The 20,000-nt window shown below is 34.1% G+C and overlaps 1 protein-coding gene across 8 annotated transcripts in view; it reads right to left on the bottom strand.

Annotated features, from left to right (window-relative positions):
- Positions 1–442: 442 nt before the first annotated feature.
- LOC106867627 (dopamine receptor 2) overlaps positions 443–20,000 on the bottom strand; it is a 443,190-nt gene continuing 423,632 nt past the window's right edge. For all 8 annotated transcript variants that reach the window (XM_089340621.1, XM_089340625.1, XM_089340618.1 and 5 more), the window contains one exon: positions 443–4,017. In XM_089340621.1, coding sequence (XP_089196747.1) covers positions 848–2,143 — 1,296 coding nt within the window. In that variant the 5' untranslated portion in view covers positions 2,144–4,017 and the 3' untranslated portion in view covers positions 443–847. The remainder of the gene's footprint in view (positions 4,018–20,000) is intronic.

Genomic DNA, 20,000 nt, shown 5'->3' with positions numbered 1-20,000 from the left:
TATATATATATATATATATATATATATATATATATATATATATATATATATATATATATATATATATATATATATATATATATATATATATATATATATATATATATACATATATATATATATATATATATATATATATATATATATTTACTTATGAATATGCATATATATGTTTATATATGCAATTATGTATGTGTATATACATGTGTGTATATACATATACACATATGTATATATACGCATATACATACATACATATTTATGTGTATGTCTACGTATGCACATCCATATATATATATATATATATATATATATATATATATATATATATATATATATATATATATATATATATATATATATATATATATACATATATATATAGATTTGTACACACATATATTGTATGTATACATGCTTATATATATATACATATATGCAGATGTGTATGCATCGTGTAAATGTGATTGTAAACATGTGAACACACTTTATAAATGATATACGTATATACATGCGCTTATGAGTTCATAACCAATTTATATAAATATGCAATGATTACATACCTAACAGTACATTCATATTTATATTAACAGTAATGTGTGTAAATATATAATTATGTGTAAAGTCGTTAACAGATCATTCATGCAGCAATTCAAGTTCTCTGTATTACACAGTTTTGATTCTGTTTTATATATTTACGGAACCTTTCTTTATCTCATTCACGAGTTCGACATTTAAGGAAGTACCTCTCTAGTAGACAAACTCGAAATTCAATTTCTTTTTATGAAAATGTTATTTCAAAGAGGTATTTTTTTTATTTGGCTTATCTCCACATGTTTTTATCGTCTTACAGTTTAAATGGAACGGTGCGGTCAACAGTACTCACTGTAAAACTTGTACTAGTATTGTTGTCATTAGCCGTTTGGCGACGAATGACACCATATTTTGGACAACAGATAAAAATAATCTTTGAAAACGCACGTCTGAAATCTCGCATCGATAGAGCATATATGATTGGATTCATTCCTGAATTAATATATCCGAACCAAGTGAAAACCGGAAACAGTACTTCTGGATAAACGACGCACGTTTTGCACAGTGCTAATAGGAGATTCGTTATAAAGAAAGGAAGCCAACAGAGAATGAAAACGCCTACAACAATGCCAAGAGTTTTTGCTGCCTTCTGTTCTTTGGCAACCTTACTTAGTTTTTTACTAATTGCAAAATGTCTAAGGCGCTTTGTGATAAATTTTGTTGGCCGTTCTCCTGCTTGAGCACGAACTAAGTGAGCAGGACTTCCACTATCGCTGTCACTTGCATTTCGTTCAGCACTTGTGTCAATTTCATGTGTTGTCCGCCTCCGACCTCCTCTGTGCATCCGTAGTGTCATTGCCTCTCCATCTATGCTACTTGACATCATTACTTTGCATCCCATTTTGATACTTCGCGTTTGAGCCACTGCAGCTTTGTAGATTTTATAATAAACGAATAGCATGATAATGAGTGGACAGTAAAACGACACACACGATGAAAATATTAAATACCCCGTGTCTTCAGTGAATAGACACTGGTAACTTGGCAAGTCTGGGGGTTTTACAGCTCGCCACCAAGCAATAGCTGGGAAGGATATCGTTGCTGAGCATAACCAAACTCCAGTTATAAGAAGGCTTACTTTACTCGAAGACATTCTAATTGGATATGAAATTGGATCATTAATCGCCCAGTATCGGTCGAGTGAAATTACACATAAATTCATGATGGACGCAGTACTTGCCAGCACGTCAAACGAATGCCACAAATCACACCAAACAGATCCATATAGCCAAACATTGTTGGTCATTTCGTGACTAATACTGAATGGCATTACAATACCTCCTACCATAAGATCAGCTACAGCCAGAGACACAATGAAATAATTTGTCACTGTCCTTAAATATATTTCCCGAGTAACTGCCACAATAACTAAAATGTTTCCTACTATAGTAATTAAAGAAAAAACGGAAAGCAGTATGCCAATACTAGGGTGTTTTAGTTCGTAGGTGAAACCCTGTTTTGTAAAGGATGTGTCATTGAATGGAACATCATAATACTCGAGCAATGACGTATTTCCTGTATCATTGTAGGCTCCTGCGTGATTCAGCATGAATGTTCACTCACACTGTCTTCGGATTACGACGGAACAGAGCAAGTGACACTTGGTTTTTAGCGGAGAGCTTTATATTCTCCTTCAGCTTTTATATGGTGGCATGGAACAAAATGAAGATACATAAATGTTTATGTTTGTGAATAAATAAGTTACAATTAATCTTCTTTATTGTTATTGGCCTGGTTTATCAATGTATTTTAAAAAGATTTAGATCTCATTTTAACTTCTTTGGAAGGATATGTATAAACATATAAATATAACAGTATGATCTAAAGGCCTGTAAATTATAAATATATTATTTATTAAATAAATTATATCATTAATATTCACTCTTATTATATATGGAAAATAAAATGAATTTCACTATCTAAACAGATAATGCTAAAATAACGGAATGCCGACTACTATATCACAGGAAATAGAATGAGCCTAGTCATATCGAGTTATAGGTTTGATTGCTTTGCTTTTCCACTTCATAGGCTTTTATTATTTAGCCGGAGAAGATTATCATTTAGCCATAGAAGCTTATTGTTTCATTGAAGCATTCTATTTTAACTCAGAAAAATTAGAGATCTAATAATATTTCAAATAAAAGAGAATCTCAAGTAACTTTGTAAACATTGTATTGTCATAGCGGAATATTGAATAAAATGCCGTTTTGACTATTTTGTGAAATACGCCTTTAATTGATGGTAATATTTATGATATAACACAGAAAAATACATTTATGAGAGGACGTAAGCATTATTATGACAAAATGCTTTCATAATACGAATTATTGTCTGTGTATTTAACTATTAGTAAAATTGAGATTTAATAGATACTATTAATAATAGATACTACATAGGTAATATGTAGCAAACATCTCTTGATATATATATACATGTGTGTGTGTGTGTATATTATTTTAAAATAATGCTCGAGATACAGTGGACAGGCTTCAGTAAGAAATATTATGCAAAGAAATTGATCGATTCAGTTAATCGATATTCACTTTTTTCTGTTTGTTTTAGATGCTTATTTATAACGAAGCTCCTAAGTGATTATGTGCATCCTCTTCTGGAATGTGCATTTTACTTGCTGCACCAAGTAATTGAGGTAATTTGATATGGATAGTTGAGGATATAAGAAAGTATGATTTAAATCTGATCTCCACTTTTTCTGTTATCAAATGAAAATCTTTATACAGTTTCGGTGCATGCCACTATTCAAAATATAAATGTTGATTCGAGTATATTTCATTATCGCGTGATGCATGGAAAGCGAGGAACGTTCCTTTGTAATTTGATATATATTCCATGAAATTATAAAAATTTAAAATAACTGATCCCATTTATTCTTGTTGTTCTTTTTATTAATATTGTTTTTGTTGTTGTTGTTGTTGTTGTTGTTGCTGTTGTTTATTCTGTTGAATTGGTGATTCTGAAAATGACGAGATTGATGAAAATTGCGTTACTTTGATGATTCTTGTTTCTTTTTGTTACTTCTCTTCCAACACTTTCAGTGTATTTTTTCTTGACAATTTTTGTAAACAATGCAAGTTTAATCAATACAAGTTATCACGTCCGTTGGATTAGAAGAGTCGTATTTGCATTTTAACTACATGTTGATGATATTTTTCGTCGGTTCATCTGCAATATCTTTTGATGATTTCCACTGATGTGGTCATATAACTTTATTATTCGATGTGCTTTATATTTTACGCAAGTGTTTTTATAAACAATAAATAGTAACCATTTCGCAGTTGTCCTATTTTAATGGTTTTCAAAGCAATTTACTATTTTTGGAGAGTACGTTTTGATGAGACCGTGTTGTAAAATCGTGACTTTTCTGCTTCAATACCTCCGTTAATTTTCCACACGTTCAGGAAGCTACAAAGATAAATGAAAAAAGATTACAGAAGAGACGTAAAAAATTTAATTTATACATTTTTAATTCATAAATCAAAGGTAACGAAAACAAACGGCACGAATATAAATTAGCAGTGATCGAGAAAAAACATAGAAACTCAAAACAGATTTTTGTTAAAAATTCATTTCTGATTCAAAGATTAAAAAAAAAAATGCTCATATGGACTGAATTTGTTAATGGTACTTTCAGAACACTAGAATTGTTAAACAAATTTCTAAAACATAGCACAGTGAGAATCTACTATATGTATGAGAAGCTAACTAGGAAATGTCTATGAATTCAGTCAACCTTTCAGAAATCCCACAATATTGTTTTACGAAATGAAGCACACACCAAATGTTTTGCTATTAGCCGCATTATGTTTAAAACATCGGCCTGTGACGACTGCAATACTGTTGGTTAAATCTTATTTAATCAGAGCTGGGCCTGAAGTTAAATAAGAAAATGGGAACAAAGGCATGTATGAGTAAACTAGAGATGGAGCAACACAATGCGCTCATGTAAGAGGAGATGTATGAAAGAAATAAGCAAAGTATAAAATAAGTCAAGTGTGTTAGGCGCATACATATTCTGCCGTTTCCATATGATTTTATATAATATTTTAATTTGTGTATCATAAATATAAAATGAATTTTTCATAGCACGACAGACGGACAAATCGGGATTTCATTTAGAATAGTTTATAACTTGGTTTGAGGCTTTTGTTGTAAAAATGAACAGCATTGTGTTGTATTACTGAATGCCTTAAAAACGGTATGCGAGAACAAAAACACAAATTTAGAACCAGATAAGGATTCACAGAAAAGCATTAATGGGAAATGATAAAGTGTTAAAAAAGTAAAGGCCAATATAAAATTAGCTTCTACGAAATTAGTTTATATAAAATTAGTTCGTATAAAATTAGTTTATATATTTATAAAAGTTATAGATATAATGATCATAAAGCAACGCCATCTCTATCCTATTAATATAACTGAACTAAAAAAAATTGCTTGTAGCATCCATTTGGAATATGTATTTGCAAAGGTCAGCGAGCTGAAAGAACCGTTAGCACGCCGGGAAAATTACTTAGCAGCAGTTCAGCCATCTTTACGTTCTGAGCTCGAATTCCACCGAGGTGGACTTTGCGCTTCATTCTTATCGGGGGGCGATAAAATAAGTACCTGTTGGGGATTGATGTAACCTATTTGTTCACCCTCACCCTAACCTCTGCCGAAACTTCTGACCTTGTGCCAAAATCTGAAGCCATAATATCTGTGCAGAAATCGGACTGTTTCTCTTCGTCTCTATTGTGCACATTCACTGCGGATACTGTTCCTATTTTGTGTTTCCTTTTTGAAGCTTAAGTTCATAGTAGTTTAACTTAACGCTATTTTATCAGTTCAGATCTTTTTAAAAGCTTAAACGTTATAAAATGCTCTGAAATTATTTCAATATATAGCTTCATCAAGGTGGCAAGCAGGCAGAAACGTTAGCACACCAGGCGAAATGACTAGCACTATTTCGTCTGTCTTTACGTTCTGAGTTCAAATTCCGCCGAGGTCGACTTTGCCTTTCATCCTTTCGGGGTCGATAAGTTAAATACCAGTTGCGTCTTGGAGTCGATCTAAACGACTGGCTCACTCCCATAAAATTTCGGGCCTTGTGCCTAGAGTAGAAAAGATTCTTTTTGGCGGTGAGCTGACAGAAACGTTAGCACGCCGGGCAAAATGCTTAGCGGTATTTCGTCTCTCTTTACGTTCTGAGTTCAAATTCCACCGAGGTCGACTTTCATCCTTTCGGGGTCGATAAGTTAAGTACCAGTTGCGTCCTGGTGTCGATCTAATCGACTGCCCCCCACAAAACAAAATTTCGGGCCTTGTCCCTAGAGTAGAAAAGAATATATAGATTCTTCGATTTTTCTTATAATTGCACAAAAAATATTCCGCTAATTTTTTACATTTCCTATTCATATATCACTGTATTATATGTTTCGATCTTTAAAAGGTATCAAACAACACACTGGCCAATGTAGTCCCCCATTTTAAAATAAGCTGAGTAATGTCGCAGAAACTGTTCGGATTTCAGCACTTCTCATTATTTATATAATAAAAATATAATTGTGTATTTATCAATTCTTTAATTATTCATCGGTGTAGCGGTTACCAAGAAAATAAAGTACTATATTTTTCGTTATAATAACGTGTGGTGAAATTTGAAATGTAACTGTTTAAATAAAGAAAAGGCTATACGATCAATTTTCAATAGACCAACGGAACATATTTTGTCGTCAAGCCTATTTATATTGAATGCACACACACAAACACCGAGACACAAACATCCACAAACGTGTGTATATTTGCTTGTATGTATGTATGTATGTATGTATGTATGTATGTATGTATGTATGTATGTATGTATCTATCTATCTATCTATCTATCTATCTATCTATCTATCTATCTATCTACCTATCTTTCCAAATTGGAGGCGAACAACTTTCTTCTGTGATCGGGTAGAAAACTTGTTAAGACACTAAGATATTTTCCTACTTTTCTTAACATGAAACCAATAGCAGCTTTAATTTACAAATAAAGAAATTATATCCACCAATGCTGTGTCGAGCACTCATTTTCATCGTTCGACATTCTTACGTATACACACACACACACACACACACACACACACACACACACACACACACACACACACACACACACACATATATATAAATATATATATATATATATATAGAGAGAGAGATAGATAGATATATATCCGACCGTAACTATATATATATGCATACATAAATCAATTTTATGTATATATATATATATACACAGACACATTTATATATGAATATGGACATGTGATTATGTATGTATAAGTAGTTATGTAAATATCTATACAGCAACTTATATTCCTAGAGATAGAAACAGCCTGAGTGGATTCTCGTCTTTGACTATTAACCTATTAACAAATACACACACACACACATACACACGCACGCACAGACACGCACACACACACATACACACAAACACATTTCCACTCATATACATACGCATATCCGGACACACACAAGCATGCACCCCCCCCCCCCCCCCCCCACACACACACACGGATATGCACACATTTGTACAGACGACTGCGCATTAGAGTCACTGAAAATTTGCTATCTTTTTTTTTTGCCGGATTAACTGAGCATTTCCGAAGATAAAAGAAAAAACAAAATTCCTGTCGTATTTCATCATATGTTCACATATTCACCCTGGACTATAAAAATGTTTCGTAAAATGTTACCTAAATCCACACACATGTGAATACATATATTTCTAAACAACACACATATACACGCCAGGATGCAAAAGTGCTAAGGAAAGAAAATCCAGAGATGAATCTAATCTGTGTTAATAATAAATAATTAAAGAAATAAAACTGTTTGCTGTCATATAACTGATAGTGACTTCTGAGACTTGTCAGAGTGAAGACGTATATTTTTAGACGAGAGAATAAAATAGAAAGTATTGTGGACGCGGGAAGTAGTCAACTGTTGGCTAGTCTAAAATTATCTTTCTCTCCCATTAATTCTAGAGCGATTAACACGTAATAGAAAAGTATTATATATTTATATCTAGAAACAAAGTCGTTTGTTCAAATGTTTAACCATCGTAACATCTTCGAACAGGCAAATACAAACGCCTAGATAAACGCCAGCCACACATTCACACGCATACACACTCACTCACGCAAACGCACACACACAGATACTCAGAGAGAGAGAGAGAGAGAGAGAGAGAGAGAGAGAGAGAGGAACACATTCACACATAGACATACGCGTCTGTGTGCGCGTGCGCCAAAAATCACAAATGTAGCTGCACACACAAAATAACACCTAAACGCTCGTAGTTTTCATAAAATACTAGCGTAAGACAGACGAACATTAAAATCGACGAAGAGAAACAAAGCACAAGTCTTCGTGACAGTCACTATCTTTGCCTTTATTTGCTCTCTCTCGCTTGGGTGTGTATACACACGCACACACACGCACACACACATATCGCTGTAGGTGTGCGGGTACGTGTATATGTATTTATTTACAAGCCGATACTTATAACATGTTGGACAATGTTAATGAACTTACAAGGAAGGATGTTCTTCTAAAATTAATTGAATTACTTTGGCCTGACAAGCAGTCAAGAGTTGTAGGCTGGTATTGACTTAGATTACAAACATCAGATTTCAAGGTGGGAGATTTGGCATTTTAGGACTTGTATAGTGTTCAAATGTGACTGTGACTGGTTTACTGTATTTAATTACTCTAGCTTTCCAGATCATGACCTCAGATAAATAGTAATACAGGAAGATTTAGGAATTTGTGATTAAATATAGTATTATCAAATATTTCTGCAATATAATAGGGATATGCAAATATTCTTTTCTCCTCTAAGTTTTGGGGGAAGGGACCAGTCGATTAGATCGACCCCAATACGCAAATGGTACTTAATTTATCGACCCCAGAAAGAATGAAAGGCAAAGTCGACCTTGGCGGAATTTGAACTCAGAACGTAAAGTCAAACGAAAAACTGCTAAGCATTTCGCCCGGCGTGCTAACGTTTCCGCCAGCTCGTCACCTCAGAGATATGCAATATTGACATTCTAATTTGAAATGAATCATCTCTTGATTTATGATATATAAATGGTTTCTAAATCGTTTTTGAATAATATACAAATCTATGTTTCTATTACACGTAATTATAAATTTGATTTCCTCTCTAATTGCATCCTATCTACGCATCATTCGGTCACTCGAAGGCGGCGAACTGGCAGGATCATTTGCAAGCTGGACGAAATGCTTAACGGTATTTCGCCCGTCGCTACGTTTCGAGTTCAAATTCCACCGAGTTCGATTTTGCCTTTCATCCTTTCGGAGTCGTTAAATTAAGTACCAGTCAAGCACTGAATTCGATGTGATCGACCACCCTTCCCCTCAAATCCCAGGCCTTGTGCGTATAGTAGAAAGAATTATTCACTCACTCACTCACTCACTCACTCTGTATACATGTGTGTGTTGAGCGTGCGTACATAAGAACGTGTAGATGCATATATATATGTATGTATCTCAGCATAATATATGCTGTTTTCTCCTTCACAAACATCCACAAGGTCGCTCTCGAGAACAAAAAAGGCGCAGGACGGAGAACCGCTTCATCACTTCATCGAATCCTGATTAGACCTTTAACTGCAGCCTCTGAGGCTATTCCTGACAGTCCCACAGCAGCATTATTAGCCACGAGCATACCTGCAGTCAACGTGGACCAGCCCCTGCTCGATCTTCGTTCGCGAAGACAAGCCAAAAAGTTACATGCATGCATACATACATACAAACATACATACATACATACATACATACATACTTGTTTTTACGTTCAGTTCTAATAAAAATAATTTTACATTGATCTGATGGGTTACTCTATAGTTTTGTAGAGTACAAATTTATTATTCTTAAACAAGAATGGCTTAATTTTCCGAAACTTCGAAGTCACTGTCAACAACATTCTCGCACAAACGGAATATATGTGTATGAACATGCGTGTGAGTGTGTGTGTCTGTAAATAATAATACTAATTATAAGCTTAAAGCTTATCATTAGTATTATTTACAGAATTGTCACTTGTCACAGCTTCTCCATTTAACGCATGTATATGACAACCTTTTCCTCAATATATATATATATATATATATATATATATATATATATATATATATATATATATATATATATATATATATATATATATATTGAGGAAAAAGTTGTCAAAATTCTGGAGAAAAATCCTTTTATTTCTTCATTATTAGCGTTTTCGTTCCTCTCTGGGACTCGTCAAATAAATTTTTAGAAAGTTTTAGAAAGGAACGAAAGCGTTAATAATAATGAAGAAATAAAAGGATTTTTTTTCCAAAATTCTGACTTTTTTTTCTCAATATTCAATTCTGTACATCACACCTGACACTATACACACACACACACACACACACATACACACACACACACACACACACACACACATATATATAGGGGGGGCGGGTAATGTACATATAGTCACACTTACACATACAAATATATATTAATACGTATGTTTACATACGTATGTGTGTAAATTGGTCATACGCATGGGTGAGTGTTAAGAAGTTCAGTTCGCGGACATGAAGCTAGGGTTTGCGGTAAGTGTATTCACCATAAATTCGGACCGACCGACCGACCGACTAAATCCTTGTGATTCAACTTAATTAGAGGGGAATTGTATTGATGCGCGTCAGATGCACCTATAGTCTATCCTTCAGTCTTCTTAAAGTTTCAGTTTCGTGAACATAAATCATATGATTTGGTCGGAGATTTATGTGAAGAGTACACGTTGTCGGTGGAAACCTCAACCATCTCGAATGTCAATCAATAAATGAATATATTTCATATGTGTGTATGGATTTGTACACACGTGTATTAGTAACTTGAAATTCATTAAATTTATATCGCCCCTCGATGGATTTTCAGGTAACGACTCGAAATCCTAATTCGCATATTGATTATTGAAATGAGAGTTGCAATGAATACTTTCTTGTGTTGTATTGTAAATCAAATATTTATTACAATGTGTTTCCGTTCGTTTCTGCTTTTCTATTCTATTGTCTCTCCGTGTTCATATGCAAGAGTTTGTATAAACTTCTTGATACGTACGTGCGTGCTCGTTTGTGCATGCTTCTCTAGGTTATAGTATTTACTTTAATAATTTATCATTTGAAATGTCCGTGTATACATATGTTTATATGTGTATATATATATGTTTGGATATAGAGTCTCAGAACTTTCCCATTCGGTATATCCTCACATGCAAATGTAGCTACAAATATTCAGTCGCTGAATAGAAAGGAATGTTTCTCAAATTTGGTTTCTTACTTTCGTTGATTTAGTCATTAAAGAAGTGGGTACTGGATAAAATCTAGAAACAGAAAATAGATGTGGCACGGAATGCGAATGAGACACATGTTACCATAAGGCTCTGCAATAATGATTGTTATATTCATTCAATATTAATTAAATTAGACCATCCATGCGTATTATTAAATTAAGCTAAAGTGCAGCTGCTGGCAGAATCGTTAGCACAACGAGCAAAATGCGTAGCGCCATTTCTTCCGATTTTACATTCTGTGTTCAAAGTCTCGACTTTGCTTTTCATTCTTTCGTGGTCGATAAAATAAGTACCAGTTGAGTACTGGGGTAGATGTAATGCACAAGACCATCATCCCACCAAAATTTCAGGCCTTGTGCCTATAGTAGAAAGAAAATAATTATTAAATTAAGCTTAAGCGCTGTGAGCTGCCTGAATCATTAGCACTCCGGGCAAACTGCTGCCGGCATTTCTTCCAGCCTTACTTTTGAGTTCAAATTTCACTGAGGTCGACTTTAATCGACTTGCTCCTTTACCATCAAATTTCAGGCCTTGTGCCTAGAGTGAAAAGAATTATTAAGCAAAAAATAATAACTTACGAGGAATACAACATAGTAAATGAACACGACGTATCAATATGTACACGAATCCATTCCAGTATGGTTTCAGATTGTTATATTTATATCTACATGCTTATAGTTATCCCATCGAATTTGATGATGGTCATATTCTTCAATTCTTGATTCTTTGATGACTGTACGTCCCCAAACATCTTCAATTATATAAATTCTTTGATGACTACCCTTTAAAAGAAGCAACAGCGGTGGATGGTTCTGAATTTAGATCACAAATGCCACGCTACAGCCACTATATGATCTCATATCTGTGGAAACTGCGCAAATGGAATACTCCATTGTCGGAAGCAGCCAACGTTTCTGTTTGCTTTACATCTAAATCTACATTCGTCCTTCTCTTCGTTGATCCCACATTCACATTCAGCCCCGGAGCTTCTGACACTCTATATAAAGCTCAAATGAGACCCACAATTAAGGTTCATGAATTACTACAAACGTGCGATACTCCAACGTTTGGACCTCAATTACCGCTATTGAGCGCCAAGGCATATAACTCACATCAGAGAAGCGTGTGTTGCAATGACGATTTATGGTAGCATTTCTCAGTATCACTAACGTCCTCCTTCTTCAAGTTGTAGAAGTTTGCTCGAAATTCAGTTTGTCAGAAACCTTAAAGCTGACAGGAACAACTTGCTTTTGTCTTTGGTTGTATTTCCTTAAACTAACCTGATGCCTTCGGTGTAAGTCTTTCTGGACGAGTGCTGGACGCATCTGGGCATTGCAAAAAGGTTGTCCCTCATAATGTCTATCTTTCGGAGACATCTATTGTAACAAGAACTAGGTCCCTCAACAGAACATCAGAGACAGGTTGGACGAGGACGGGAAGTAATTAACAGACCGAGTTTTAGTCTAAATATTTGTAGTCAGTGGACTTCAGTAATAACATCGAAGAGAATCTGAACTGAGAGGTTTATGGTTGCCTGAAATGTTTAGTAGAAAACAATGGTAAATATGAAAACGTGTTTGGTATCGCATTAGAGAATTGTTACTTTAAAAAGGCTGATAAACGAGTTTATCAGATTCTGAAATAAATAGGGAACTTTATTCACACATTGTAATGAAGTACGTGAATATCTTAGAGAAAGGGAATATGCTGCTATTGATTCGATAGTAATCAAAATTGCTATAGATTTCTCTGGTTATGCCCAATAACTGACTGCAAAATTCTTTTATCTCCAACAGTAAATAGATTCACTTTTAGAGATTAACACGTATGTTTCTATATTATGTTTACACAAGCACACAGGCATATGCTTGTAATCGGGCAAAAATGTACAAATAAAAATAATAAAGTTATGAAATAACACTATATGCAATCAGATAAAAGCTACAATCACTCAGCCATATAGAGCAATGAAACAGGACACATACACACACACACATGCAGGTACGCTTACACGTAGGCACATATATCAGCAAAAATGGAGCGGATTTGAGAGAGATTAAAATTATTTAGTAATGATACATTTTTGTGGGTTTGGCCTGCCTCAGGAAGAACTGCATTTGATTGTTTTAGATTTCGTTATTCTAAAATACTAAGGTGGTGGGTTGGCAGAATTGTTAGCACGCTGGACGAAATGTTTAGCCACATTTCGCACGTCACTACGTTCTGAGTTCAAATTCCCCCGAGGTCGACTTTGCCTTTCATCCTTTCGGGGTCGATAAATTAAATATCAGTTGCTTACTAGGGTCGATCTAATTGACTGCGCTCCCGATTCCCCAAAATTTCAGGCCTTGCGCCTATAGTAGAGAGGTTATTCTAAAATTCTACTTGACGGTTGCAATGCATTAGAAATCACTTGACCGTCTGTTTATTTCAATTCAGTTTAAACTTTATCTGTTTTCATAATAAACCTGACCAAAGGATTTCCAACTATATTCTCTTGCTTAATTATTCAAAGGTATTATTGGAGGAAGGCTCGGCTTTTTTTTCTTTAAACAGATATAGGAAATGCCTAAGAACGGCACCAATGATTGCCATTCACACAATATTCGTTTACATAAATTCAGGTCTCCAGCAAAATTGTAGCTGAATACAAACATTAAGATAATCAATGATATTTTGTTTCTAGAGCAACATTTTCCAACTTGTCAAAAATCACTACATAATAAAATTACGATTTCCATTTTCCACCATGTCGTAAAAATCTATATGATACGATCTGCAGATTCCTATCTAATTGTTTTCGAGAAGTTCTTCAAGAAGAAAATACATGATTGGAATTCAATTTTCATATGAAATGTTCACAAATTTAATATATTTCGTAAATTCTTTCCTGCTCTAAGCACAAGGCTTGAAATTTTTGGGTAGGGGGCCAGTCGATTAGATCGGCCCCAGTACGTAATTGGTACTTAATTTATCGACCCCGAAAGGATGAAAGGCAAAGTCGACCTCGGCGGAATTTGAACTCAAAACGTAAAGACAGACGAAATATCGGTAAGCATTTCGCCCGGCGTGCTAACCTTTCTCCCAGCTCGCCACCTAATATACTTAGTAAATTAAGGCGATTTGTCGACCGTATTGTTAACACACTAGGCAAAACGTTTAGCGCATTACGCTCGTCTTTACGTTCTAATTCAACCAGGTTGAATTTGCATTTTATCCTTTTGGATTCGATATTAGTATCAGTTGGGCTCAAGATACTTCATATATATGTGTAATGATGGAGTTGTCTTTTGCATGTGTTTACCTCGTGTTTTCGGTATATATTACAGCTACATAATTATGCATTCTCTAGCGATCCTACTGACGAGCTACACATACCAAATTGATTTATTTGGTCATTAACAGTGAGACTCGAGTATAGGATTAACTAATTTTTTAATCACTCTGCAGTCTATGAGCAGCGTGCCTTAATAATTCCTTTTTACGTTGTTTGGGTTTAACTGCCCTTCTGGCATGTAAGAAGTCCTGTCAAGGGTATTTTCTCCGTGTATAAATCTTTATACGCTCTTATATAAAATATCTTGTCTTATGAGATTTATTAGGCATGCGACCTACTAGTTATAAATTATTTTAATTTCTTACTCTTATACTTATACATACATACATACATACATACATACATACATACATACATACATACATATATATATATATATATATATATATATATATATATATTCTTTTATTCTTTTATACGCTTCAGCCTATAGATTTATTTTTCAAATGAAGCTCGGCGTTTGTCCTGCGATATTGAGTTTCACGCCACTGCGATGTTCAGGCTTGCAGCGATGTAGAAGTCGAGTCCCGAGATAAGCACTCAGCTTCTGTTTTAATAAAGAGCATATGCTCTAAAACATGTATTGCGCGCACCCTTCTCATTCGTTTGACATCAGTAATGTATATACATACATCCCTCCATACATATTTTCTTTTCTTTTATTCTTATACTCGTTTCAGTAATTTGACTGCGGCCATGCTGGAGCACTGCCTTTAGTCGAACAAATCGACCCCAGGACTTATTCTTTCTAAGCCTACTACTTATTCTATCGCCCTGTTTTGCCGGGACATAAACATACCAGCATCGCTTGTGAAGCGATGTTGGGGGAAAACACAGACACACACACACACAGACACACATACACAGACACACACACACATACACATATATATACATAGATACGACGGGCTTCTTTCAGTTCCCGTCTACCAAATCCACTCACAAGGCTTTGGTCGGCTCGAGGCTATAGTAGAAGAGACTTGAACACGGTGCCACGCTGTGGGACTGAACCCGGAGCAACGTGGTTGTTAAGCAAGCTACTTAACACACAGCCGCTTCTACGCCTATATATGTACACACACACACACACACACACACACACACACACACGCGCGCACACACACACACACACACACACACACACACACACACACACACATATATATATATATATATATATATATATATATAAATTTAATAATGAGGGTAGAAATTGATATTAATCAATTAAAACCAGTGGTCTAGCATATTAAAAAAAATATGTATATATATATATATGTATATATATGTATATATATGTATATATATGTATTTATATATATATGTATGTATATGTATATATATATATATATATATATATATATATATATATATATATATATATATATATATATATATATATATATATTGGCTAAACTGGCAACATGACCATCCCCAAGTACAACAACACATATATATATATATATATATATATATATATATATATATATATACATATATACATATTATATATATACACACAAACACTCACACACTCTTAATCTCACACACACACATACACACTCACACATTTCTGTGTGTTCTAAGAACGTACTTATCCAATCAGAATTTAATCCTGTTGCAACGTGAATGTGTAGCAATAAGCCTGCGTACGTTTTGTAATATATGGTTGAGTCTTTTAGCTGTATTCTCTCGAATTCATGTCGTCTATAAGTAATCGATGTATATATATATATATATATATATATATATGTATAAATGTTTGTATGTATGCATATATGAATGAATGAATATATATATACATATATATATATATATATATATATATATATATATATATATATATATATATATATATATATATACATATATATATATATATATATATATATATATATATATATATATATATATATATATATATATATGTATAAATGTTTGTATGTATGCATATATGAATGAATGAATATATATATATATATATATATATATATACATGTGCGTATGTGTGTGTGTGTGTGTGTGTATCAAAACAGTTTGATTCAAATTCGTTGGTACTCCGATATTTTCAAGCTTGATGCGATTGGTCGAGGAAGTTAGTTTTCTAACTAACTTTCACCGCTGATATACGGTTGTACTAACATCAAACCACGACACCACTTAACTTTCCTCGACCAATCGCAGCCCACCTTAGGGTCATAACAATCAATTTCTTTCATTCAAATTCAAAATGGCTGAAGATTAGCATCACGCTTGAAACTCTCGGATTTGAATCAAACTATTTTGCTTCGCACATGTAATTCACAATAAATGTGTTGAGTCTACTTCTTTCGTTTGTCCACTCAATCGTATATATATATATATATATATATATATATATATATATATATATATATATATAAATGTATATTTTTGTGTGTGAATGTGTGTGTGTATTTATCATTAAATGTGTACGCATATGTACATATGTATGCTTGTGTGTTTATAGATATATATATATATACATATACGCACACACACACACACAAACACATACACATATACATATTATATATACAGAGAGAGAAAGAGAGAGAGGAAGAGAGGGAGTTTCCAATGGAAAACACTTTCACATATGCACAGTCACAGATGCAGGTTTGCATAGTGTGTGTATGTATGTATGTAATACGCACGCACGCACACACACACACACACACACACACGCACACACACACACACACATATATATATATACACACAGATATGCACCCGTTGTTTTGAGAAGCACGTTTGATGTGTACGAATATTGGACGTTCCATAAAATTTCCATTTCGAATGGAATGACTTAATGGCATGAACCATCTTTCTCCCGCTGTTTGATTCATTCTCTTTTCTAGTTTTATGTCATCACTTGAAACCCAACTTAATCACCAACCCCTACACTTCTTTTGCTCTTCACAATCTTACACAACTGATAACTTTTATATCAATTTTTTTTTAAACACGCAATAAAAACATGTACGTGACACTGAAAAAAACAATGCCAAAAAGAAATCAAAGGAAACAAGTAGCACCTTAATGAAAAATAAAATAAAGTGTCTTTACCACCAATGACACAAACACGTATAAAAATATTACCGAATGTAATTGCAATTGGATGTTATAAAACTCCGGATTTGATATCATTTGTTTTTATAATATAATTACAAATTTTGCTGTAATATTGTATTCTGCTAACATATCCATAATATCTATATCTCTCTATTTATCTAGTTTTAATTTTATTGTTTTTCAATTACTGCGTTACGGTTGTCCCTATCCTTTCTTTGTTTTATTCTTTTGATCGTTCAGTTATTCAGTAATATTTTAGTATTTCGTTTTTTGTTTTATTCCCCGCATTTAAAAAAAATTTTCTTCGCTTCCTTGCTAAAGTGCAATTTTTCTCTTTCTTTGTGCAAATCTTGGTTGCCTTTATTTGTTTCTCTTTTTAAAGTTATCTCGTGTTTCTATTTCACTCTCATTCTACTAAGGTTTTTTGGTTTCTGTGTAAATCTCAGTAATTCATAATTTTTATGAGGATTTTTCATATTGTATCTATCTGGGGCCGACCTGTCCGAGATGCCGGCAGAGCGACGAAACCGTTCTGCACGCACTCGTACAGTGTCCCACCATTTCCGAGCTGTGGGCTTACGTCGAACAACTGCTATCGCGTGTGGGACGAGTCGGTCTATCAGCCGAGTCTATCGTGAATATTGTCGCGCCTCCTTCCTTTAAACGGGAAGGAAGAGCTATTTTCATCGTACTTGTGGCTATGGCGAAAGAATGTGTATGGTGGACGCGTCTGAAAGGTCTAGAGACAAAGACTTTCCTCTCTGGGCAATCTCTCATCAACTTCTTCAAGTATCACCTGAAGAGGAAGTTGAGAGTAGAAAGGGAAGTCTTGTCTAGTGAATGCTTCAAAAAAAGATGGGTGAATGTAGCAAGGATGGCACGTGTGAACGACGGAGCCATCTTGAGCATAACCCTATGAACAAGAAAAAAAATAAAACAGAAAGGTAAAAGAGAGTCACTTACTGTTATAGTTTCTTCAATGAGAATATTGACCAAGGTTACCGTGGTCTCTTCCGTGGGCTTTTCCTTCCACGGCTAAACCTAAACTGTCCTCCCCTCTTTTTACACGAGAACATTACTGTGTGATACACGATCCCTATTGATCGGCCTTTCCTTTTCTTTTTTTTTCTTTTTCGATCCCTTTTGATCGAACTGCCCCTTTTTCCCTTCCTACGATCCCTTTTGATCGACACCACCAATTTTTTTTTTTTTTTTTTTTTTTTTTTTTTCCTTCCTTCCCCCTCCCAAAAAGAAAAGCTCTACATTGTATTTGTCCCATCTTCGTTGAGCCCTGTGTGGCTAATAAAAGAAATGTATCTATCTATCTATCTATCTATCTATCTATCTATCTATGTACCCACCTATCTATCTATGTACCCACCTATCTATCTATCTATCTATCTATCTATCTATCTATCTATCTATCTATCTATCTATCTATCTATCTATCTATCTATCTATCTATCTATCCATCTATCTATCTACCCATCTATCTATCTATCTATCTATCTATCTATCTATCTATCTATCTATCTATCTATCTATCTATCTATCTATCTTTTCTCGGTGGTTTTTCACCGTTACTTTATTTTCGTCCCCATCGAAAAGAAAAGCTCTACATTTGTATTTTGTCCCTTCTATGTTGAGCCCTGTGTGGCTAATAAAGAAACATATCTATCTATCTATCTATCTATCTATCTATCTATCTATCTATCTATCTATCTATCTATCTATCTATCTATCTATCTATCTATCTATCTATCTCTTCTTTTCCCCATCTCTCTATCTGTTTATTTACCTGCTTGTTTATTTACTTTATGTCATTGGCTCTTCTCCTCCGTTCACCTAGTTATCAATCATTCGCTCTTTCTCTCTTTCCTCCATCCCTATCTTCAATCTGCCATTTTCATTTTATAACTATACTTCAAACTCCCTTTGTTCTTTCTACTTCTTCCGTTCATTTTTTATCCGTTGATTTTTTTTCATTTCTCATTCTTTCAAATCAGTAATTTTATACCCTTAAGTGACACCCAGCAATATACATGTCTCATTTCAATATAACTGAAAGAATTATATTCAACAGGTAATTCATATTGTAAGAGCCAGTTCCCAGCAGCATCGACATTGCTGATGATAGAAACTAGCATAGGACATATTTCATAAAAGAAACAACACGGAAAGCTTGCTTGAAAACTGAGTTAAGAAGAGATAAAAAGGAAAAGAAAGCCAATGATACCTGGTAACAATAGACAAATTACATAGTGTCAAATATATACAATCGAACGAGAAAATCAATCGGAAAGGATTTTCTCCAGAGTAAATATAAATTCTCTGTCTCTCTCCACACACACACACACACACACACATAAATATACACAGAAGCACGTCCACACATGCACTACAATATGAATAAAAGATTTGATGGAGAAGTTCCTATCCTTTAATGCCTAGGTATGTCAAAAGATTTGAGATTCTCATAAAATGAGTGGATTTGAAAATTATGTAATTAAGAACGAACCATTTACGACATCTATTTAAAGTGATTATTTGTTGCCAACTTAATGTGGCAGT

The sequence above is a fragment of the Octopus bimaculoides genome, chromosome 2 (assembly GCF_046866305.1).
Source record: "Octopus bimaculoides isolate indiv1 chromosome 2, ASM4686630v1, whole genome shotgun sequence".
In the NCBI taxonomy this organism is placed as follows: domain Eukaryota; kingdom Metazoa; phylum Mollusca; class Cephalopoda; order Octopoda; family Octopodidae; genus Octopus; species Octopus bimaculoides.
This window is presented reverse-complemented; position numbering and strand designations above follow the sequence as displayed.